Source organism: Gobius niger (genome assembly GCF_951799975.1).
Source record: "Gobius niger genome assembly, chromosome: 4".
NCBI lineage: Eukaryota > Metazoa > Chordata > Actinopteri > Gobiiformes > Gobiidae > Gobius > Gobius niger.
Window position 1 is genome coordinate 16,873,148 of NC_136855.1, and position 24,209 is coordinate 16,897,356.

The 24,209-nt window shown below is 44.6% G+C and overlaps 1 protein-coding gene across 2 annotated transcripts; it reads right to left on the minus strand.

Moving 5' to 3' along the window:
- Positions 1 to 1,584: 1,584 nt before the first annotated feature.
- Positions 1,585 to 23,812, minus strand: LOC306962160 (interleukin-1 receptor accessory protein-like 1-B). 2 transcript variants are annotated; one of them, XM_079555235.1, is made up of 11 exons: positions 23,748 to 23,797; positions 23,520 to 23,560; positions 22,835 to 23,066; positions 21,601 to 21,781; positions 20,988 to 21,135; positions 19,896 to 19,958; positions 19,706 to 19,829; positions 19,477 to 19,622; positions 2,295 to 2,417; positions 2,030 to 2,179; positions 1,585 to 1,950 (listed from the first exon to the last, which is right to left on the minus strand). In XM_079555235.1, the coding sequence occupies exons 3-11, from the start codon at positions 22,996 to 22,998 to the stop codon at positions 1,604 to 1,606; spliced, it is 1,446 nt and encodes a 481-aa protein (XP_079411361.1). In that variant the 5' UTR covers positions 22,999 to 23,066; positions 23,520 to 23,560; positions 23,748 to 23,797; the 3' UTR covers positions 1,585 to 1,603. The 2 variants fall into 2 exon arrangements, with proteins under 2 accessions (XP_079411361.1, XP_079411360.1); XM_079555234.1 differs by lacking the exon at positions 23,520 to 23,560 and having other exon boundaries at positions 23,748 to 23,812.
- Between the last annotated feature and the right edge of the window lie 397 nt (positions 23,813 to 24,209).

The following is a 24,209-nucleotide window of genomic DNA, read 5'->3' on the forward strand; positions in this document are numbered from 1 at the left end:
AGTAACTTCAAGTCATGAGCTACAAGTGAAAATACCAAGTCAAACACAAAGTGTCAAATATGCAATACTCATACAATCATTCCTTTATCAGTCCTTGCTCTGTACCTGGTGCAAATACTGAGCCATTAATTTATGCTTTAGTTTGTTTTTATACATGTATAATGTGGTGGATGAATCCAGAAGATCATGATTGATATGTCTGTTCCAGGCTTTAACTCCATGATCTCTAATTGTCAGTTGATCATGAGATGTTTTATATAATGGCAGATGGACGCGTAGTTTTGCAGCCTGCCTTGTAGAATAACAATGAAGCTGATGGTTATGCATAAAATAATGTTTTATATAAGGCCAGTCATCATCATACAGTGATCTAAATACAAAAGTACACGTCATAAGAGTATTTACAGTATATCAAAGAGTTTTAACCAAAAAAAACAAAGGTGCGTCAGGTTTGGATCAGGCTTAGGTAAGTAGTGAAGGTAATTCCCCAAACAATATTGTGTTTATAATTTACATATAATATAATAATAAAATATAAAATAAATAACATGTAATTTAAATAGGGATAAATAAGACTGTAGTAAAGTTAAGAGACATTTATGATTTTCTAGGTTTTGAATTTCACTTATGTTTCCAATAGACTTAGCTATGGTTTTTTGTGAATCATAAAATAAGTACAAATGAGTTTGGACTGTACGGATCTGGTCAGACTCATCACCATAGTCACTATGCTCATTACGTGAAGTACAGGTACAAGTACACACACATAGCCCTTAGTCACCCTTTCCGTGCAGGGGAGTGCAAAACCAGGATAAAAAGAAACTGTCAACGAAGTTTGAGACTTCACTTCTTCTTTCTCTGAAGTCACCAGCTGCTTCTACTTCTTTGTAACTAGGAACAACGGCAAAAATCTCTGAAACAGGACATCTGTTATTGCGTGACACAAAAGAGCCGGGTTCTAACAGTACCCTCAGAGACGAGCTCAGTCAGTCACACAGGAGGAGCTCGGAGTAGACTAGCTGCTCCATGTGAGTGCTGAGGTGACGTGGGTTCCAGCTTGGCACATCCCTGGGAAAGGACACGTTCTGTTGGGAAGAGGCCCAGGGGAAGACAGAGCATGCTGGATGGATTACTACTAGGGCTGGGCGATATGGACCAAAAGTCAAATCCCAATATATTTAGGTTGAATATCGATATATAATAAATATCCCAATATTTTTTATTAAGTGAAATGAGTAGTTTTATTGAAAACTCAGTATAAAATGTAAACATAAACACCGTATAACAAAGCTCCGCAAGGTGCACATTTAAATAAAAACAAATATCTTAAATAAATATAGCCTATAAAATAAATTCTGAGGGCAGCATTTATATATAAAGAGATAACAAAATAAAGTGCTCAGCTTAAGAGCAGTTTTTATCAGCTTGATTACCTGCTTCTTTTTGTTAACTTAATAGCTTATCTGAATTTGAACTATATCGATGTATGTGATATGGTCTAATTCCATATCTCATTTAAAATATATATCGATGTATCGCCCAGCCCTAAATCTGACTCTCTCAGCTAAAGCGAATAAATGAAATGTGTCATACGCACTTTACACTATAGCTCAGTAATATGTTGCTCTTGTTTGTTGTGCTGTGGTGGTGGGAGGTGATATTGTAAATGTTTGATGAATGAAGATGACTGTCTTTTTGAGTGTGTTCCTTTCCAGGTGACGATTCTCTGTCCCATGTGTCCCGTAAGAGGCACGTCTTCATGTAACTTTAGTTTGGGACTGGATTTGGACTCTTTTTCGGTCTCTGTTTGAATGAGAATGAAGCGAGTGCTGGAACTGTCCATGAAAGAACGATCTTTGGTGACGAGGCTGCAGTCTGGACCAGGATTCGACACAACGGGAACCAAAATAACAGCGTGACTTTTCTCAATGCTGTCCAGTACTGGCTTCTCTGTAAACAACATTTCAACAGGAAGGACTTTACTCAAAAAACATATTCAGTGGTAACTTCCATTTTGCTACGACTTTACCTTCTCCTGATGAGTTGTTGCGATGAAGACACAGTTTGTATCCTAGATCTTTCACCAAAACATTTTCTAACCACTTTATGTCGTCTTCGCTAAGTGCCAGCTCTGATTCGCCTTTATAACACATCAGGGTAGCATCGAGTGGTTTTGCATCTAACACCCAAAACACAAGGCACTTCAAATACTCCTTGAACAACCTTTATGTGTGCGAGCGTGCGTGTATGTGTGTGTATGTTTGTTTGCCTACCGACAGATATCCTGCGGAAACAGAGTCGGTCTCGAAGACAAATAATGATCTTCATTTTAAACTTTACACAAATCAGTGCAGTCACAGCAGCCAACAGGATTACAGCCACAATAATCACAATGAGGATTATAGGGGTTTTTTGCCCTAAAAAGAGAAGAGTAGGAAAGTCATAAATTCACATTCACGTTTAAGTACATTGTTAGGTTATGGTTCAGGTATAAGGCATTCCTATACTTTTAACTACTATCTATAATTGTATATATTTAGAGCATTGGATAATATGTATAATATATGGAACTGGCTTGATGGTAATTGCAAATACTGTAGAAAAGACAAAATAACAGACCTGATGTAAAGTGAGAGTAAAGTTAACAAAAGGGCCAGATTGCTTTGCTCCACACTTTTGAAATAAATAATAATAATAATAATAATAATAATAATAATAATAATAATAATAATAATAATAATAATAATAATAATAATAATTAAAGCCGCAAGCGGCATTTAGAGGCCCTCGCGAGCATCGTTGGCCGGTTGGCGCACGCCGTCGCACGCCACCGCAACAACCGGGGGGCGCTGCCGCGCCCTACGTGGTTATGCCGTCCTTGCCACCCTCGGTTGAGTTTATAAAAGAGCAAAGGCAAGAAATGCGCCTTCGGCGCCAGATCACGCAATATTTCCCAAAATGGCCGACCTCCTGTTGGTTGCCTAGCAACCACGTAATGCACTTTTTTGTTCGGACAGTCATGACGAAGGTGTGTACCAATTTTGGTTTGGCTACGCCAAACTTTATTTCGGGTCGTTGCCATGGCAACACGGTGGGAAAATGGGCGTGGCCATAATTTACTTTTTGATCGAGGTCACGTGACGGATGTCTGCGCCAAATTTTATTTGTCTACGACAAAGTTTACTTTTTTTCTCCATTCATTTTTATTTGCTGCTCTGCAGGGGGCGCTATCGCGCCCATTTTCAAAATTCCTATATCAAAACATCCGGGGCCGACGACTCGACCAACGATTCAAGTTTCACTAAAATCGGCCACAGTATGTGCGAGTTATGACTCTTCGAAGGCGACGGCGAGCGCCGAAAACGAACGCCAAATTCATGGCGTTGCCATGACAAAACCGGAAATCCTATTAGAAAGTTTTTAATAACTTTTAATGCCCCACATGTGTAGATGATCTGGAGCGACCGGGGAGTCGCTGCGTTCAACGCCCTAGGACGAGTTCGTTCAAATGCGAGGGCATGAAAAGGCGCCTTCGGCGCCAGGTCGCTCTTCTGGCCAATATGGCCGCCATACTGTTGGTTGCCTAGCAACCGCGTAATATCTTTTTTTTTCTGGCTTCATGCGACCAATCACTGTGCCGAATTTTTTTCGTCTACGACGAACTAAAATTTTCGGGTTTTTCGGGATTTTGGGGGGTCTGGCCATAGGCCGCAATGTTAACGTCGTTTTTCCAGGGGGCGCTGACGCGCCATTTTTTTGAATTTTTGAATTTTGGAGATGTGAAGTTTTTTGTTTTCACCAAATTGAATTTTGGGCAAAAATTCAGGACTTTTCGTCGGTGGGAAAGTGGATTTCCTCGGGGAGAGGAAAAATAATAATAATAATAATAATAATTAAAGCCGCAAGCGGCATTTAGAGGCCCTCGCGAGCAGCGTTGGCCGGTTGGCGCACGCCGTCGCACGCCACCGCAACAACCGGGGGGCGCTAACGCGCCCTACGTGTTTGCACTGTCGCTGCCACCCTCCGTCAAGTTCAGAAAAGAGCAAAGGCAAGAAATGCGCCTTTGGCGCCAGATCAAGCGATATTTCCCAAAATGGCCGACTTTGTATGGGTTGCCTAGCAACCACGTAATGTACTTTTTTGTTCGGACGGTCATGACGAAGGTGTGTACCAATTTTGGTTTGGCTATGCCAAACTTTATTTCGGGTCATTGCCATGGCAACACGGTGGGAAAATGGGCGTGGCCATAATTTACTTTTTGATCGGGGTCACGTGACGGATGTGTGTGCCAAATTTTTTTTGTCTACGACAAAGTTTACTTTTTTTCCCTATTCATTTCTATTCGGTGCTCTGCAGGGGGCGCTATTGCGCCCATTTTCAAAATTCCCATATCAAAACATCCGGGGCCGACGACTCGACCAACGATTCAAGTTTCACTCAAATCGGCCAAAGTATGTGCGAGTTATGACTCTTCGAAAGTGACGGCGAACGCCGAAAACGAACGCCAAATTCATGGCGTTGCCATGACAAAACCAGAAATCCTATTAGAAAGTTTTTAATAACTTTTAATGCCCCACATGTGTAGATGATCTGGAGCGACCGGGGAGTCGCTGCGTTCAACGCCCTAGGACGAGTTCGTTCAAATGCGAGGGCACGCAAAGGCGCCTTCGGCGCCAGGTCGCTCTTCTGGCCAAGATGGCCGCCATACTGTTGGTTGCCTAGCAACCGCGCAATATCTTTTTTTTTTTGGTTCCATGTGACCAATCACTGTGCCGAATTTTTTTCGTCTACGACGAACTTACGTTTTTGGGTTTCTCTATAGGCGCAATGTAATCCTGATTTCCAGGGGGCGCTGACGCGCCATCTTTTTGAATTTTGAAATTTGGGAATAGCAAATTTTGAACCATTAACATTTTTGAATTTTGTGCCAAAAATCAGGACTTTTCGTCAGAGGGAAAAGGCACTTTGTGGGGGGAGAGGAAAAATAATAATAATAATAATAATAAGAAAAACCCTTACAATAACAATATGGGCCGCCTTTGGCGGCCCATATTTATATCGTTGGAAAGGTCTCACGTCCAGTAACCCACCCGTAAGGTTCATTGTCAAATACGAGCGCGTTGCGCTCGTATTTTACCACTTCTTTGTCAATGATTCTTAATGCGTTTTTTTTTCATATTTTTTTGTGAGCAACATCAAATATGCCGCTTTCGCGGCAAACACCTATATCATTGGATAGGCCTTAATGCCCTGAGTCACTCTAGTAGTGTTTTGGGCATTGGGAAGTGGCCATGGTCGATGACGAGCGCGTTGCGCTCGTCATCGACTACTTTCTCGTCAATGTTGCGCCTTGCCTGCAGTTTTCACCTTTTTTCACACGAGCAGTTACAAATGTGCCGCTTTCGCGGCACACGCCTATTTCACCGGACAGGGCGTGGTGCCGGGAGTCCCTCCCATTACTGTCTAGTGCATGGGGAGCGCTCCGCGCTCTGTTTCTTGAGCGCTGCGCGCTCTTTTCGGGACGTGCGCTACGCGCACGTCTTTCTTCAGTGCGCTCCGCGCACTGCCGTACAATTACAATAGGCCCGAGCCCTGCCAGGCCGCTCGGGCCTAATTAAAGCCGCAAGCGGCATCGAACGGCCCTCGCGGGCCGTGCCTCCTTTAGCGCCTCTATTGCCGCGTCTATGTAACCGTACCAAGGGCGCCACACTGCATTTTATTGCCCAAATGTGCCATTAATCTTTGTCAGTAAACATCTAAGCTACATTTTTAGCCTCTCCATGTAAGAAATGGCTCCAGCCTGCAGAGGGCGCTAGCGCGCCCGTAATCTTTTTAATTTAACAAGTAGCATCAGACGGCCCTAATGTGCCGTACTTCCATGACCACTGTCCACAAGCTCCTGACAGAGGGCGCTAACGCGCTATAATTTTGTATAATGTGAGATTCATGTGTCAGTCCCAATACGATAACATGGGGGGCCCCGGACGTCACCATGGCAACACCGTACAAAGTATGATAGGCGTCTCATTGGCTTTTTGGATCGGGACGCCATCAACTATTTTTGTACCGAATTTCATCAATTTCCGACAAACTAATTTTTTTCCCATAATGCAATTTTTCTTCTGCACCTGGAGGGGGCGCTATCGCGCCCAATGTCACATTTTCACCTGTGTTGTGTCCAGGGGTGAAAGGTCAATAAAATGTATATTTCCGATTTTTAATCGGAGTTTGTTTGTGCGAATGGGAGCGATTTTTAGTTTTTGATGAATGGCAAAATACTTCGGAAAGATTGCGGCTTCGCCGCAAACAAACCGTAAAACTTAGCCAAAAAATGTGGATAACTTTTGATGCCCCACATCTCGAGATGAGCTGGAGCGATTTTGAGCTCATTTGGTGAAACGCCCTGGAGGAGTTCGTTAAAATGCGATGTCAGCGAAAACGCTGACTCAGCATTTTCCAGACTTCTTGTCAAAATGGCGGACTTCCGGTTTGTCAGGGGGCTTGGCCACAATAATATTTTTTGTTTGTCAACACATGACGAATATCTGTACCGAATCTCGTTGCTCTACGACAAAGTTGACGTTGGCCCCGGTTGGTCCCGCCTCCATAGACGCAATGTATTTTGATTCACCATGGCAACACCGTACAAAATACAATATGGGTCTCATTGGCTTTTTGGATCGGGACGCCATCAACTATTTTTGTGCCGAATTTCATTCATTTCCGACAAACTAATTTTTTTCCCATAATGCATTTTTTCTTCTGCACCTGGAGGGGGCGCTATCGCGCCCAATGTCACTTTTTCACATTTGCTGTGTCCAGGGGTGAAAGGTCAATAAAATGTATATTTCCGATTTTTAATCGGAGTTTGTTTGTGCGAATGGGATCGATTTTTAGTTTTTGATGAATCGCAAAATACTTCGGAAAGATTGCGGCTTCGCCGCAAACAAACCGTAAAACTTAGCCAAAAAATGTGGATAACTTTTGATGCCCCACATCTGGAGATGAGCTGGAGCGATTTTGAGCTCATTTGGTGAAACGCCCTAGGAGGAGTTCGTTAAAATGCGAAGTCAGCGAAAACGCTGACTCAGCATTCTCCGGACTTCCTGTCAAAATGGCGGACTTCCGGTTTGTCAGGGGGCGTGGCCACAATAATATTTTTTTTTTGTCGTCACATGACGAATATCTGTACCGAATCTCGTCGCTCTACGACAAAGTTTACTTCGGCCCCTCCCCCATTGGCGTAATGTATTTTCACTTTTGTAGGTGGCGCTGTCGCGCCATTTTTTTTTTCCCCAATATGAAACACACATTTTAATCAATTTTTCACCGGACCTGAATTTTGGGCAAAGTTTGGTGAGTTTTCGACTATGTTCAGGGGGTCAAATTCCTGCTCAAAGAGCAGAAGAAAGAAGAAAGAAGACGGAAGAAGAAAGAAGAAAGAATAATTAAAGCCGCAAGCGGCATCGAACGGCCCTCGCGGGCCGTGCCTCCTTTAGCGCCTCTATGTAGCCGTGTCTATGTAACCATACCGAGGGCGCCAGCGTGGCCTCACCGCATTTTATTGCCCTTGTGTGCCATTAATCTTTGTGAGTAAACATCAAAACTACATTTTTAGCCTCTCCATGTGAATAATGGCTCCAGCCTGCAGAGGGCGCTAGCGCGCCCGTAATCTTTTTAATTTCACAATTAGCATCAGACGGCCCTAACGGGCCGTATTTCCATGTCCACTGTCCACAAGCTCCTGACAGGGGGCGCTAACGCGCTGTAATGTTGTATAATGTGAGATTTATGTGTCAGCCCCATTAGATTTACATGGGGGGCCCCGGGCGTCACCATGGCAACACCGTACAAAATACGTTATGGGTCTCATTGGCTTTTTGGATCGGGACGCCATCCACTATTTTTGTACCAAATTTCATCCATTTCCGACAAACTAATTTTTTTCCCATAATGCATTTTGTCTTCTGCACCTGGAGGGGGCGCTATCGCGCCAAATGTCACTTTTTCACATTTGCTGTGTCCAGGGGTGAAAGGTCAATAAAATGTATATTTCCGATTTTTAATCGGAGTTCGTTTGTGCGAATGGGAGCGATTTTTTGTTTTTGATGAATCGCAAAATACTTCGGAAAGATTGCGGCTTCGCCGCAAACAAACCGTAAAACTTTGCCAAAAAATTTGGATAACTTTTGATGCCCCACATCTCAAGATGAGCTGGAGCGATTTTGAGCTCATTTGGTGAAACGCCCTCGAAGGAGTTCGTTAAAATGCGACGTCAGCGAAAACGCTGACTCAGCATTCTCCGGACTTCCTGTCAAAATGGCGGACTTCCGGTTTGTCAGGGGGCGTGGCCACAATAATATTTTTTTTTTGTCGTCACATAACGAATATCTGTACCGAATCTCGTCGTTCTACGACAAAGTTTACTTCGGCCCCTCCCCCATTGGCGTAATGTATTTTCACTTTTGTAGGTGGCGCTGTCGCGCCATTTTTTCCCCCCCCAATATAAAACACACATTTAAATTAATTTTTCACCAAAACTGAATTTTGGGCAAAGTTTGGTGAGTTTTCGACTATGTTCAGGGGGTCAAATTCCTGCTCAAAGAGCAGAAGAAGAAAGAAAGAAAGAAAGAAAGAAGAAGAAAGAAAGAAAGAATAATAATATTTTCGACAAAAACAATATCGTCGCTTTCGCGACGATATCATATTATACATTTTTGGAAAGCTCTAAGCGATCCGCACGCATCCGTGGGGGTCCTGGGTGGATGACGAGCGCTTCGCGCTCGTCATCCACTATATACCCCCATTCACACTATATACCCCCATTCATTTTAATGCAATAATAAGTATAAAGGGCCCACACCTCCGGTGTGGGCTTCACTGTTTTACACGGTGAGTTTACGGTTGACATGGGGACAGCGCTTCGCGCTGTTTTTGTGCGCTCCGCGCACTTAGGTTCAGTGCGCTGCGCGCACTGCGCTGGGATTACGATTACAATAGGCCCTTGCGACGGCAGGCCGCTCGGGCCTAATAATATTTCCGAGAAAAACAATATCGTCGCTTTCGCGACGATATCGTATTATACATTTTTGGAAAGCTTTCAACGATCCGCACGCACCCGTGGGGTTCCTGGGTGGATGACGAGCGCGAAGCGCTCGTCATCCACTATATACCCCCATTCACACTATATACCCCCATTCATTTTAAAGCAATAATAAGTATAAAGGGCCCACACCTCCGGTGTGGGCTTCACTGTTTTACATGGTGAGTTTACGGTTGACATGGGGACAGCGCTTCGCGCTGTTTTTGTGCGCTCCGCGCACTTAGGTTCAGTGCGCTGCGCGCACTGCGCTGTGATTGCGATTACAATAGGCCCTTGCGACGGCAGGCCGCTCGGGCCTAATTAAAGCCGCAAGCGGCATTTAGAGGCCCTCGCGAGCAGCGTTGGCCGGTTGGCGCACGCCGTCGCACGCCACCGCAACAACCGGGGGGCGCTGCCGCGCCCTACGTGGTTTTGAAATCGCTGCCACCCTCGGTCGAGTTTATAAAAGAGCAAAGGCAAGAAATGCGCCTTCGGCGCCAGATCACGCGATATTTCCCAAAATGGCCGACTTTGTGTGGGTTGCCTAGCAACCACGTAATGTACTTTTTCGTTCGGAACGTCACGACGAAGGTGTGTACCAATTTTGGTTTGGCTACGCCAAACTTTATTTCGGGTCGTTGCCATGGCAACACGGTGGGAAAATGGGCGTAGTCATAATTTACTTTTTGATCGAGGTCACGTGACGGATGTTTGTGCCAAATTTTATTTGTCTACGACAAAGTTTACTTTTTTTCCCCATTAATTTTTATTCGGTGCTCTGCAGGGGGCGCTATAGCGCCCATTTTCAAAATTCCTATATCAAAACATCCGGGGCCGAGGACTCGACCAACGATTCAAGTTACGGTAAAATCGGCCACAGTATGTGCGAGTTATGACTCTTCGAAGGCGACGGCGAACGCCAAAAATGAACGCCAAATTCATGGCGTTGCCATGACAAAACCGGAAATCCTATTAGAAAGTTTTTAATAACTTTTAATGCCCCACATGTGTAGATGATCTGGAGCGACCGAGGAGTCGCTGCGTTCAACGCCCTAGGACGAGTTCGTTCAAATGCGAGGACACGAAAAGGCGCCTTCGGCGCCAGGTCGCTCTTCTGGCCAATATGGCCGCCATACAGATGGTTGCCTAGCAACCGCGTAATATGTTTTTTTTTCTGGCTTCATGCGACCAATCACTGTGCCGAATTTTTTTCGTCTACGACGAACTAAAATTTTCGGGGTTTTCGGGATTTTGGGGGGTCTGGCCATAGGCCGCAATGTTAACGCCGTTTTTCCAGGGGGCGCTGACGCGCCATTTTTTTGAATTTTTGAAATTTGGAGATGTGAAGTTTTTTCTTTTCACCAAATTGAATTTTGGGCAAAAATTCAGGACTTTTCGTCGGTGGGAAAGTGGATTTCTGGGGGAGAGGAAAAATAATAATAATAATAATAATAAGAAAAAGAAAAACTCTTACAATAACAATATAGCGCCGCCTGCGGCGGCCCATATTTATATCGTCGGAAAGGTCTCACGTCCAGTAACCCACCCGTGAGGTTCATTGTCAAATACGAGCGCGTTGCGCTCGTATTTTACCACTTCTTTGTCAATATTTCTTAATGCGTTTTTTTTCCAGATTTTTGTGCAAGCAACAACAAATATGCCGCTTTCGCGGCAAACACCTATATCATTGGATAGGCCTCAATGCCCTGAGTCACTCTAGTAGTGTTTTGGGCACTGGGGAGTGGCCATGGTCGATGACGAGCGCGTTGCGCTCGTCATCGACTACTTTCTTGTCAATGTTGCGCCTTGCCTGGATTTTTCACCTTTTTTCACACAAGCAGTTACAAATGTGCCGCTTTCGCGGCACACGCCTATTTCACCGGACAGGGCGTGGTGCCGGGAGTCCCCCCTATTACTGTCTGATGCATGGGGAGCGCTCCGCGCTCTGTTTCTTGAGCGCTGCGCGCTCTTTTCGGGACGTGCGCTATGCGCACGTCTTTCTTCAGTGCGCTCCGCGCACTGCCGTACAATTACAATAGGCCCGAGCCCTGCCAGGCCGCTCGGGCCTAATTAAAGCCGCAAGCGGCATTTAGAGGCCCTCGCGAGCAGCGTTGGCCGGTTGGCGCACGCCGTCGCACGCCACCGCAATAACCGGGGGGCGCTGCCGCGCCGTACGTGGTTATGCCGTCCCTGCCACCCTCGGGTCGAGTTTATAAAAAAGCAAAGGTAAGAAATGCGCCTTCGGCGCCAGATCATACAATATTTCCCAAAATGGCCGACTTTGTGTGGGTTGCCTAGCAACCATGTAATGTACTTTTTTGTTCGGACAGTCACGACGCACGTGTGTACCAATTTTGGTTTGGCTACGGCAAACTTTATTTCGGGTCGTTGCCATGGCAACACGGTGGGGAAATGGGCGTGGCCATAATTTACTTTTTGCTCGAAGTCACGTGACGTACGTCTGTGCCAAATTTTGTTTGTCTTCGACAAAGTTTACTTTTTTTCTCCATTCATTTTAATTTTGTGCTCTGCAGGGGGCGCTATCGCGCCCATTTTCAAAATTTCCATATCAAAAGATCCGGGGCCGAGGACTCGACCAACGTTTCAAGTTTCAGTAAAATCGGCCACAGTATGTGCGAGTTATGACTCTTTGAAGGCGACGGCGAACGCCGAAAATGAACGCCAAATTCATGGCGTTGCCATGACAAAACCGGAAATTCTATTAGAAAGTTTTTAATAACTTTTAATGCCCCACATGTGTAGATGATCTGGAGCGACCGGGGAGTCGCTGCGTTCAACGCCCTAGGACGAGTTCGTTCAAATGCGAGGGCACGAAAAGGCGCCTTCGGCGCCACGTTGCTCTTCTGGCCAATATGGCCGCCATACAGATGGTTGCCTAGCAACCGCGTAATATCTTTTTTTTTTTGGCTTCATGTGACCAATCACTGTGCCGAATTTTTTTCGTCTACGACGAACTAAAATTTTCAGGGTTTTCGGGATTTTGGGGGGTCTGGCCATAGGCCGCAATGTTAACGTCGTTTTTCCAGGGGGCGCTGACGCGCCATTTTTTTGAATTTTTGAAATTTGGAGATGTGAAGTTTTTTATTTTCACCAAATTGAATTTTGGGCAAAAATTCAGGACTTTTCGTCGGTGGGAAAGTGGATTTCTGGGGGAGAGGAAAAATAATAAGAATAATAATAATAAGAAAAACCCTTACAATAACAATATAGCGCCGCCTCCGGCGGCCCATATTTATATCGTCGGAAAGGTCTCACGTCCAGTAACCCACCCGTGAGGTTCATTGTCAAATACGAGCGCGTTGCGCTCGTATTTTACCACTTCTTTGTCAATATTTGTTAATGCGTTTTTTTTTCAGATTTTTTTGCGAGCAACAACAAATATGCCGCTTTCGCGGCAAACACCTATATCATTGGATAGGCCTCAATGCCCTGAGTCACTATAGTAGTGTTTTGGGCATTGGGAAGTGGCCATGGTCGATGACGAGCGCAACGCGCTCGTCATCGACTACTTTCTTGTCAATGTTGCGCCTTCACTGGATTTTTCACCTTTTTTCACACGAGCAGTTACAAATGTGCCGCTTTCGCGGCACACGCCTATTTCACCGGACAGGGCGTGGTGCCGGGAGTCCCCCCATTACTGTCTAATGCATGGGGAGCGCTCCGCGCTCTGTTTCTTGAGCGCTGCGCGCTCTTTTCGGGACGTGCGCTACGCGCACGTCTTTCTTCAGTGCGCTCCGCGCACTGCCGTACAATTACAATAGGCCCGAGCCCTGCCAGGCCGCTCGGGCCTAATAAGAATTAAAGCCGCAAGCGGCATTTAGAGGCCCTCGCGAGCAGCGTTGGCCGGTTGGCGCACGCCGTCGCACGCCACCGCAACAACCGGGGGGCGCTGCCGCGCCCTACGTGGTTTTGAAATCGCTGCCACCCTCGGTCGAGTTTATAAAAGAGCAAAGGCAAGAAATGCGCCTTCGGCGCCAGATCACGCAATATTTCCCAAAATGGCCGACTTTGTGTGGGTTGCCTAGCAACCACGTAATGTACTTTTTCGTTCGGAACGTCACGACGAAGGTGTGTACCAATTTTGGTTTGGCTACGCCAAACTTTATTTCGGGTCGTTGCCATGGCAACACAGTGGGAAAATGGGCGTAGCCATAATTTACTTTTTGATCGAGGTCACGTGACGGATGTTTGTGCCAAATTTTATTTGTCTACGACAAAGTTTACTTTTTTTCCCCATTCATTTTTATTTGTTGCTCTGCAGGGGGCGCTATTGCGCACATTTTCAAAATTCCTATATCAAAACATCCGGGGCCGACGACTCGACCAACGATTCAAGTTTCAGTAAAATCGGCCACAGTTTGTGCGAGTTATGACTCTTCGAAGGCGACGGCGAACGCCAAAAACGAACGCCAAATTTATGGCGTTGCCATGACAAAACCGGAAATCCTATTAGAAAGTTTTTAATAACTTTTAATGCCCCACATGTGTAGATGATCTGGAGCGACCGAGGAGTCGCTGCGTTCAACGCCCTAGGACGAGTTCGTTCAAATGCGAGGGCACGAAAAGGCGCCTTCGGCGCCAGGTCGCTCTTCTGGCCAATATGGCCGCCATACTGTTGGTTGCCTAGCAACCGCGTAATATCTTTTTTTTTCTGGCTTCATGCGACCAATCACTGTGCCGAATTTTTTTCGTCTACGACGAACAAAAATTTTCGGCGTTTTCGTGATTTTGGGGGGTCTGGCCATAGGCCGCAATGTTAACGTGGTTTTTCCAGGGGGCGCTGACGCGCCATTTTTTAGAATTTTTGAAATTTGGAGATGTGAAGTTTTTTCTTTTCACCAAATTGAATTTTGGGCAAAAATTCAGGACTTTTCGTCGGTGGGAAAGTGGATTTCTGGGGGAGAGGAAAAATAATAATAATAATTAAAGCCGCAAGCGGCATTTAGAGGCCCTCGCGAGCAGCGTTGGCCGGTTGGCGCACGCCGTCGCACGCCACCGCAATAACCGGGGGCGCTGCCGCGCCGTACGTGGCTATGCTGTCCCTGCCACCCTCGGTTGAGTTTATAAAAGAGCAAAGGCAAGAAATGCGCCTTCGGCGCCAGATCACGCAATATTTCCCAAAATGGCCGACTTTGTGTGGGTTGCCTAGCAACCACGTAATGTACTTTTTTGTTCGGAACGTCACGACGAACGTGTGTACCAATTTTGGTTTGGCTACGCCAAACTTTATTTCGGGTCGTTGCCATGGCAACACGGTGGGAAAATGGGCGTGGCCATAATTTACTTTTTGATCGGGGTCACGTGACGGAATTGTGTGCCAAATTTTATTTGTCTACGACAAAGTTTACTTTTTTTCTCCATTCATTTTTATTTGGTGCTCTGCAGGGGGCGCTATTGTGCCCATTTTCAAAATTCCCATATCAAAACATCCGGGGCCGACGACTCGACCAACGATTCAAGTTTCACTAAAATCGGCCAAAGTATGTGCGAGTTATGACTCTTCGAAGGCGACGGCGAACGCCAAAAATGAACGCCAAATTCATGGCGTTGCCATGACAAAACCGGAAATCCTATTAGAAAGTTTTTAATAACTTTTAATGCCCCACATGTGTAGATGATCTGGAGCGACCGGGGAGTCGCTGCGTTCAACGCCCTAGGACGAGTTCGTTCAAATGCGAGGGCACGAAAACGCGCCTTCGGCGCCAGGTCGCTCTTCTGGCCAAGATGGCCGCCATACAGATGGTTGCTTAGCAACCGCGTAATATGTTTTTTTGTTTGGTTCCATGTGACCAATCACTGTGCCGAATTTTTTTCGTCTACGACGAACTTGCGTTTTTGGGTTTCTCTATGGGCGCAATGTAATCCTGATTTCCAGGGGGCGCTAACGCGCCATCTTTTTGAATTTTGAAATTTGGGAATAGCAAATTTTGAACCATTAACATTTTTGAATTTTGTGCCAAAAATCAGGACTTTTCGTCAGAGGGAAAAGGCACTTTGTGGGGGGAGAGGAAAAATAATAATAATAATAATAATAAGAAAAACCCTTACAATAACAATATGGGCCGCCTTCGGCGGCCCATATTTATATCGTTGGAAAGGTCTCACGTCCAGTAATCCACCCGTGAGGTTCATTTTCAAATACGAGCGCAACGCGCTCGTATTTTACCACTTCTTTGTCATTATTTCTTAATGCTTTTTTTTTTCAGATTTTTGTGCGAGCAACTACAAATATGCCGCTTTCGCGGCAAACACCTATATCATTGGATAGGCCTCGATGCCCTGAGTCACTATAGTAGTGTTTTGGGCATTGGGAAGTGGCCATGGTCGATGACGAGCGCGTTGCGCTCGTCATCGACTACTTTCTTGTCAATGTTGCGCCAGGCCTGGATTTTTCACCTTTTTTCACACGAGCAGTTACAAATGTGCCGCTTTCGCGGCACACGCCTATTTCACCGGACAGGGCGTGGTGCCGGGAGTCCCCCCATTACTGTCTAATGCATGGGGAGCGCTCCGCGCTCTGTTTCTTGAGCGCTGCGCGCTCTTTTCGGGACGTGCGCTACGCGCACGTCTTTCTTCAGTGCGCTCCGCGCACTGCCGTACAATTACAATAGGCCCGAGCCCTGCCAGGCCGCTCGGGCCTAATAATAATAAGAATTAAAGCCGCAAGCGGCATCGAACGGCCCTCGCGGGCCGTGCCTCCTTTAGCGCCTCTATTGCCGCGTCTATGTAACCGTACCAAGGGCGCCACACTGCATTTTATTGCCCAAATGTGCCATTAATCTTTGTCAGTAAACATCTAAGCTACATTTTTAGCCTCTCCATGTAAGAAATGGCTCCAGCCTGCAGAGGGCGCTAGCGCGCCCGTAATCTTTTTAATTTAACAAGTAGCATCAGACGGCCCTAATGTGCCGTACTTCCATGACCACTGTCCACAAGCTCCTGACAGAGGGCGCTAACGCGCTATAATTTTGTATAATGTGAGATTCATGTGTCAGTCCCAATACGATAACATGGGGGGCCCCGGACGTCACCATGGCAACACCGTACAAAGTATGATAGGCGTCTCATTGGCTTTTTGGATCGGGACGCCATCAACTATTTTTGTACCGAATTTCATCAATTTCCGACAAACTAATTTTTTTCCCATAATGCAATTTTTCTTCTGCACCTGGAGGGGGCGCTATCGCGCCCAATGTCACATTTTCACCTGTGTTGTGTCCAGGGGTGAAAGGTCAATAAAATGTATATTTCCGATTTTTAATCGGAGTTTGTTTGTGCGAATGGGAGCGATTTTTAGTTTTTGATGAATGGCAAAATACTTCGGAAAGATTGCGGCTTCGCCGCAAACAAACCGTAAAACTTAGCCAAAAAATGTGGATAACTTTTGATGCCCCACATCTCGAGATGAGCTGGAGCGATTTTGAGCTCATTTGGTGAAACGCCCTGGAGGAGTTCGTTAAAATGCGATGTCAGCGAAAACGCTGACTCAGCATTTTCCAGACTTCTTGTCAAAATGGCGGACTTCCGGTTTGTCAGGGGGCTTGGCCACAATAATATTTTTTGTTTGTCAACACATGACGAATATCTGTACCGAATCTCGTTGCTCTACGACAAAGTTGACGTTGGCCCCGGTTGGTCCCGCCTCCATAGACGCAATGTATTTTGATTCACCATGGCAACACCGTACAAAATACAATATGGGTCTCATTGGCTTTTTGGATCGGGACGCCATCAACTATTTTTGTGCCGAATTTCATTCATTTCCGACAAACTAATTTTTTTCCCATAATGCATTTTTTCTTCTGCACCTGGAGGGGGCGCTATCGCGCCCAATGTCACTTTTTCACATTTGCTGTGTCCAGGGGTGAAAGGTCAATAAAATGTATATTTCCGATTTTTAATCGGAGTTTGTTTGTGCGAATGGGAGCGATTTTTAGTTTTTGATGAATCGCAAAATACTTCGGAAAGATTGCGGCTTCGCCGCAAACAAACCGTAAAACTTAGCCAAAAAATGTGGATAACTTTTGATGCCCCACATCTGGAGATGAGCTGGAGCGATTTTGAGCTCATTTGGTGAAACGCCCTAGGAGGAGTTCGTTAAAATGCGAAGTCAGCGAAAACGCTGACTCAGCATTCTCCGGACTTCCTGTCAAAATGGCGGACTTCCGGTTTGTCAGGGGGCGTGGCCACAATAATATTTTTTTTTTGTCGTCACATGACGAATATCTGTACCGAATCTCGTCGCTCTACGACAAAGTTTACTTCGGCCCCTCCCCCATTGGCGTAATGTATTTTCACTTTTGTAGGTGGCGCTGTCGCGCCATTTTTTTTTTCCCCAATATGAAACACACATTTTAATTAATTTTTCACCGGACCTGAATTTTGGGCAAAGTTTGGTGAGTTTTCGACTATGTTCAGGGGGTCAAATTCCTGCTCAAAGAGCAGAAGAAAGAAGAAAGAAGACGGAAGAAGAAAGAAGAAAGAATAATAATATTTCCGAGAAAAACAATATCGTCGCTTTGGCGACGATATCGTATTATACATTTTTGGAAAGCTTTCAACGATCCGCACGCACCCGTGGGGTTCCTGGGTGGATGACGAGCGCGAAGCGCTCGTCATCCACTATATACCCCCATTCACACTATATACCCCCATTCATTTTAAAGCAATAATAAGTATAAAGGGCCCACACCTCCGGTGTGGGCTTCACTGTTTTACATGGTGAGTTTACGGTTGACATGGGGACAGCGCTTCGCGCTGTTTTTGTGCGCTCCGCGCACTTAGGTTCAGTGCGCTGCGCGCACTGCGCTGTGATTGCGATTACAATAGGCCCTTGCGACGGCAGGCCGCTCGGGCCTAAAAAGAAAAACTCTTACAATAACAATATAGCGCCGCCTGCGGCGGCCCATATTTATATCGTCGGAAAGGTCTCACGTCCAGTAACCCGCCCGTGAGGTTCATTGTCAAATACGAGCGCGTTGCGCTCGTATTTTACCACTTCTTTGTCAATATTTCTTAATGCATTTTTTTTTCAGATTTTTGTGCGAGCAACAACAAATATGCCGCTTTCGCGGCAAACACCTATATCATTGGATAGGCCTCGATGCCCTGAGTCACTCTAGTAGTGTTTTGGGCATTGGGAAGTGGCCATGGTCGATGACGAGCGCGTTGCGCTCGTCATCGACTACTTTCTTGTCAATGTTGCGCCTTGCCTGGATTTTTCACCTTTTTTCACACGAGCAGTTACAAATGTGCCGCTTTTGCGGCACACGCCTATTTCACCGGACAGGGCGTGGTGCCGGGAGTCCCCCCATTACTGTCTTATACATGGGGAGCGCTCCGCGCTCTGTTTCTTGAGCGCTGCGCGCTCTTTTCGGGACGTGCGCTACGCGCACGTCTTTCTTCAGTGCGCTCCGCGCACTGCCGTACAATTACAATAGGCCCGAGCCCTGCCAGGCCGCTCGGGCCTAATAAGAAAAACCCTTACAATAACAATATAGCGCCGCCTTCGGCGGCCCATATTTATATCGTCGGAAAGGTCTCACGTCCAGTAACCCACCCGTGAGGTTCATTGTCAAATACGAGCGCGTTGCGCTCGTATTTTACCACTTCTTTGTCAATATTTCTTAATGCGTTTTTTTTTCAGATTTTTTTGCGAGCAACAACAAATATGCCGCTTTCGCGGCAAACACCTATATCATTGGATAGGCCTCAATGCCCTGAGTCACTCTAGTAGTGTTTTGGGCATTGGGGAGTGGCCATGGTCGATGACGAGCGCGTTGCGCTCGTCATCGACTACTTTCTTGTCAATGTTGCGCCTTCACTGGATTTTTCACCTTTTTTCACACGAGCAGTTACAAATGTGCCGCTTTCGCGGCACACGCCTATTTCACCGGACAGGGCGTGGTGCCGGGAGTCCCCCCTATTACTGTCTAATGCATGGGGAGCGCTCCGCGCTCTGTTTCTTGAGCGCTGCGCGCTCTTTTCGGGACGTGCGCTACGCGCACGTCTTTCTTCAGTGCGCTCCGCGCACTGCCGTACAATTACAATAGGCCCGAGCCCTGCCAGGCCGCTCGGGCCTAATAATAATAATAATAATAATAATAATAATAGGGGAGAAAATGCACAATTCACTTTAACATAATCTTTTACATCAACTTTTAAACTGCATACTTTGCCGTTACAATACACAGTATTGTAAAAGCAATAGTACAAAACAATAGTCTGCATGTGCATTAGCAGTTTTCCAAATTAGCACTTGAAACAACCAAGAGCAATAAATCTATCCTGTTAGAGATTCATGAGTCTTTTCTTTAAATGATGTCTATACAACTTTGTTTTTGCCCCGTGTTTTGTTGTGATTTGTGGCGTACTTTTCTGTTTAAGAGAGATCGTCACAAAGCTCGATGGCACCGCCACGGACTCGAGTTTGCAAGTGAAGTCCTTGGATAAGTCTTCCTTTAAAACCTCTTTGAAAATCAACAATCCTGTCATGTGACTCGTCTTGTTGCTTGTAAACCTGAAATCAAAGGAGAAACATGAAAACCGTCAGAAAAGGATATTCTGCAAATTGTTTGAGGCTGCGGTGGATATATTACTCACATAGTGAAGTTGGAGTAGACTCTTAAGTTGGAATTGGTCTTTACGGACGACTTGTCAATTATCCAGTAAACCTCATCAAAGTCTGGGAATATTGTGGCCGTGCAGTTTATCACAAAAACAGAACCTTCAAAACAAATACATGAGAAGATGATAATAGGATATATATTATGACTGTCAGGCTATAACTTACCTAAATCCACCTCAAATACATCCCCGTCATGAGGTGAAATGATCTCGATATTTGGATGCGGCTCTGAGAAAAACAACAGTAGAATTAGACTATTATATTGGCAGATGTGGAGAAATATAAAGTAAATGGATGTAATCATAAGCATTACAAGAATTATCTTCAGTATACGTTCGTAGCAACATGATGTAAAGCTATTGAGAATCATGCAGTCATTGTGAGCTAGGCTAGATCAGTGTTAATTGTTAAGTCTTTATTTTAGTCTAAGTTATATTTTTGACGATTAAAAAAGGTAACGGACTAAAAATATATATTAAAGTTTTTCATGAGACTAAAACTATGACTAACATGTCCAGATATTTTAGTCGACTAAATTAAGACTAAACAAACAAATGAAAAGAAGAGACTAAAATCATCCAATTCTCTGCCAAATGCATTTGTTTGCAAAAGCTTTGTTCATGTGGGAGCAGCTTCAGACAGAGATTAAACATGATTATAATGAATATTATAAATGCAAAGTCAACTACGACTAAATTTACTTGCAAGTTTAGTCGACTAAAACTAGACTAAAATTGAATATATTTTTTGACTAAATCTCAACTAAATTAAAATTACATTTTGATCAAAAGACTAAAACTAAATTAAAATATGTTGTCAAAACTAACACTGGGCTAGATCAGAGATAGATCAGGTTGTCAAAGTTTTCACACCAAGAACCACCTCATAAAATATGGACCCAGATCAAATCTGAACTAAATTTGCAGAGGAAGCCCCAGTACCAGAGTTTAGAACCACTAAGGCAGATCTTTATGGCCACGTACATAACTCTAGTGTAATACAGTGTTCATTATACAGGAACATGCATGTATAGTTCTTTTCACAGTCACACAATGTGCTTTACTCCATACCCTGTATGTTAAGCTACGTATATTGTCACAGCTGCTATGGGAGTTTTCCAAGTGGACCCTTGGACCACCACTCGCCCACACGATGAGCTCAGACAAGAGCGTTCAGAAGCTGGTATGACTTTACCACAAACAGCCTTTGACTGGTACAGCTCTTTCTAATTTTGGAACAGAAAGTTATAGGAAATACCTTGCGGTTTGACAGTGAGTACAATGGTGTTGGTCCTGTTATATATTTGATCTTTGTAGAGATAGGAGCGAGTGCAGGTGAAAGTCCCTTGGTCTTTTTCCTCAACGCTCCTGAATGACAGAGTTTCTCTGAACTGTGACGTGCCATCCTACAATAAGAAACGAGAAGAGAGTGCTGAAATAACAGAAGATAAATCCAGTAATACTATTGCCACATGTAGAATTTTGCTCATTTCGAAATTTCTCATAACGTTAATATTTAACTATAGTAACAAAACAGAGTTCATTGGGTTCATCTGTAGTTTGCAAAGAAGTGGAAAGTAAACGTACTTAAAAGTGCTTAAGGAATCGTTTTAGGTATTTAAACCTAAAACATTTCCTTAAGTACTTTTAGTTGACCAAGTCTCTTCTGCTCACCTGATTTTGAATGAAACATTTTACATTTTAAAGTGGTTACTTTAATGCGTTTACTGTTGTTTATTTATACATTTTTGCTTCAAACGGGGAACTTCTTCCATCACTGTTTCCAAATACATTTGTGATTAAAAAAAAATAAACAAGAAAAAAAACCCTGTGCCTACACTTACGAGAGTATGACATAAAAAATGTTTAACCTTTTCCCATGTGATGCCGAGGCGGGTCATGTTGGGTATGACTGATCTCGGTGAGTTGGAGATGGGACAGCGCAAAGTGCAGCTCTCCTGAGTGTAGCAGGTGCTGGGGTACCGCGCCATCTTCTGGGCATCGTCAGGCACTGCGGGGTAGACGACCAATTTGTACCAGAAAGTGCGGTTCCTGTGAATGGAGATATACTTACTTCACATGAGCATTATTTTAATTCGGTCAAGAAGCTCAAGTGGCTTTATAACTTCATAAAATATGATATTTGTTGAAGGAGGTGGATAGTCAACTAAAAATATTTACGTAAGAGTAACAGTACTTACTTTACAACAATTTTACTCATGCAGAAGTAAAAGGTGTTCATTCAAATAATTACTCAAGCAAGAATATGAAATGAATAAAACATTACTACTTGTTATAGTCTATAGTTGTGATTTATATTCCATTCAACTATGGTGCTCAAACTGATACATGTAATCTTTACAATTCATTAACAAAGGAGATGTAGTATTTTTGTTTTGCATTTAGCTTGACTGTTTTTTTTTCTGGTAGAGACATTGATATGACATCATTTATCTCAATTTAATTATTTGTAGGCCCTTTTTTTTAGACCCGGCTAAGTGTGTTTGAGGTGATATTGTGTGACAAGTAAGTTTGAGAACCCCTGCAATACACAAGATTGCAATAGATAGATCACGAATACAAGCACTGGATGGGCGCACCCTTCGAGGGTGAGGAACTCAGTCACTCGGGAGGAGCTGGGAGTAGAGCTGCTGGTCCTTCACAACCTTCTCTTCCTTTGAGAGGAGCTGGCTGGGGTGGCTCCTGGGCGATCCCTGGGTAGGTGTTCTGGGTCCCATTGGGAGGAGGCCCCCAGGAAGACCCAGGACATGCTGGAGGGACTGTCTAAGCAGACCTGGTGTCACCTCAGAAGAGCTGGAGGAAGTGTGTGTGGATATGGAAGTCTGAGCATCTGTGCTTGGCCTGCTACCTCCACAACCTGGCCCCGGATAAAGCGGAAGAAAATGAATGAATGGCCACCTAAAGATGAACTCGTAGTAGAACGTTTTGCTGAAATAGCTTAGAACTACTGAAATAGAAGTAAAAGAATAGATGTACTATGATGCTTTATGAAGCAATATTACTTCCAGTTGCTTAAGTAAATGTAACTGATTACCATCCACCTCTGTTTAGGCTATACAGTGCATACATACTAGACTATTTTACCCCATAGAGCACGAGTAGTTGCCCTGATGGTCAATTGAGGCGCTCAGCAAAACGACGCTCCTCTCGTGGATCAGAAATGGCGATGTTGAGTTCATTTCGTTGGTTAAGTTCCTCTCGTGAGGGGTGAAACTGGTCCAGGACGGGGGGGTCTTCGTGGTACTCATTCTGATGTTGGGACAATTCAGAACGACCAGGTCTCCGACTCGAACATAAACCTCGTCAGGGCGAACAACTTCAAAACAAACATAAATTTACATTCATGGTTCAGCAATAGATTCTTGTTTGTATTTTTATGTGGCAGTTATGAAATCAAATACGTGTCATGAACAGCTTCAGAAGGATAATGCCTGTTCTCGTGTCACTAGTGTATTTTTAATGAGCACTAACACTGTGTGATATTACTTTGCGTTCCTGCTAAAATCTAGGCCTGTAGCACGATTGAGTGGTCCAAAAATAACGTATGAAGCTATTTATTGTTGATGAACCAAACTACATGACTTCATTCCGATTTTGTTGTACACACCAAAAACTAAAATAGATGTTGCAATAGATAAGAGTGTAACGCTACCACTGACCTATAGAGAGCAGTGTGTGATTTCTTCATCATTAAAAACAAGTATCCTCCATCTGGTGTCTGCACATCCTTAAATGACAAGGATATTACAGATGTAATTTGAAATCTCACCACCAGATGTCCTCAAATATCATGCCATCTTTCAATATTGCCTGTGTTACAAAAGGATGTTTTCCAAACACATTAAAAAGCTACTTGATGTTGCTTCATGAGTGTGATATTACAATTTTATTTTTTCTTTATTAAAGCTATTCTGGCACAGAACTAAAAAAACAACAACAACTATTCCAAATGTATTGCACATGAAATTAACCTATCAAAATAAAACGCGTAGCCTACCTGTCAGCAGTGTGAAGAAAATATGCAAAGAGACACGCAATAAAGTGGTCATGTTGAAGGACGGGCACAAAGCTGCAGTTTGCCAAGCAGCTGTGAGCCCTGTATATAAACGGAGACGTAGAATCGAAAGTGAACCGCCCAGTGCTGCCATTGGTTCCCAACTGGTTCTACTTCAATTGTGTGCTTGCCCTTAGGCTGCGCTATTGCATATCTCTCGGAAGCGCCAGCTTCCCGCCCTGAGAGGATCAAAGAACTGACCGCTCCAATCATACTTGGGGTCCACTCACCCCTGACCCCTATAAAAGGGGGACTCTCCCTTCAATCGTCTCCTTTGAACTCAGCCATCGAAGAGAGGTCGTGCCTGCTGGGCCCGTAGCTAAGGGCGGCGCACACATTTCGTAGAACTATAGTTACATAGGTAACTTAGATTTCTACTTCAATTGTGTGCTTGCCCTTAGGCTG

Bases quoted from the DNA above. Each gene is read 5' to 3' on its own strand.
- LOC306962160 (XM_079555234.1), bottom strand. From the start codon at position 23,799: ATGACCACTTTATTGCGTGTCTCTTTGCATATTTTCTTCACACTGCTG. The intron at 19,959-20,987 runs GTATTTCCTATA...TGTTTTTCTCAG, and splicing joins ACTCACTGTCAAACCGCAAG to AGCCGCATCCAAATATCGAG. The intron at 19,623-19,705 runs GTGAGTAATATA...CTTTGATTTCAG, and splicing joins GTCTACTCCAACTTCACTAT to GTTTACAAGCAACAAGACGA.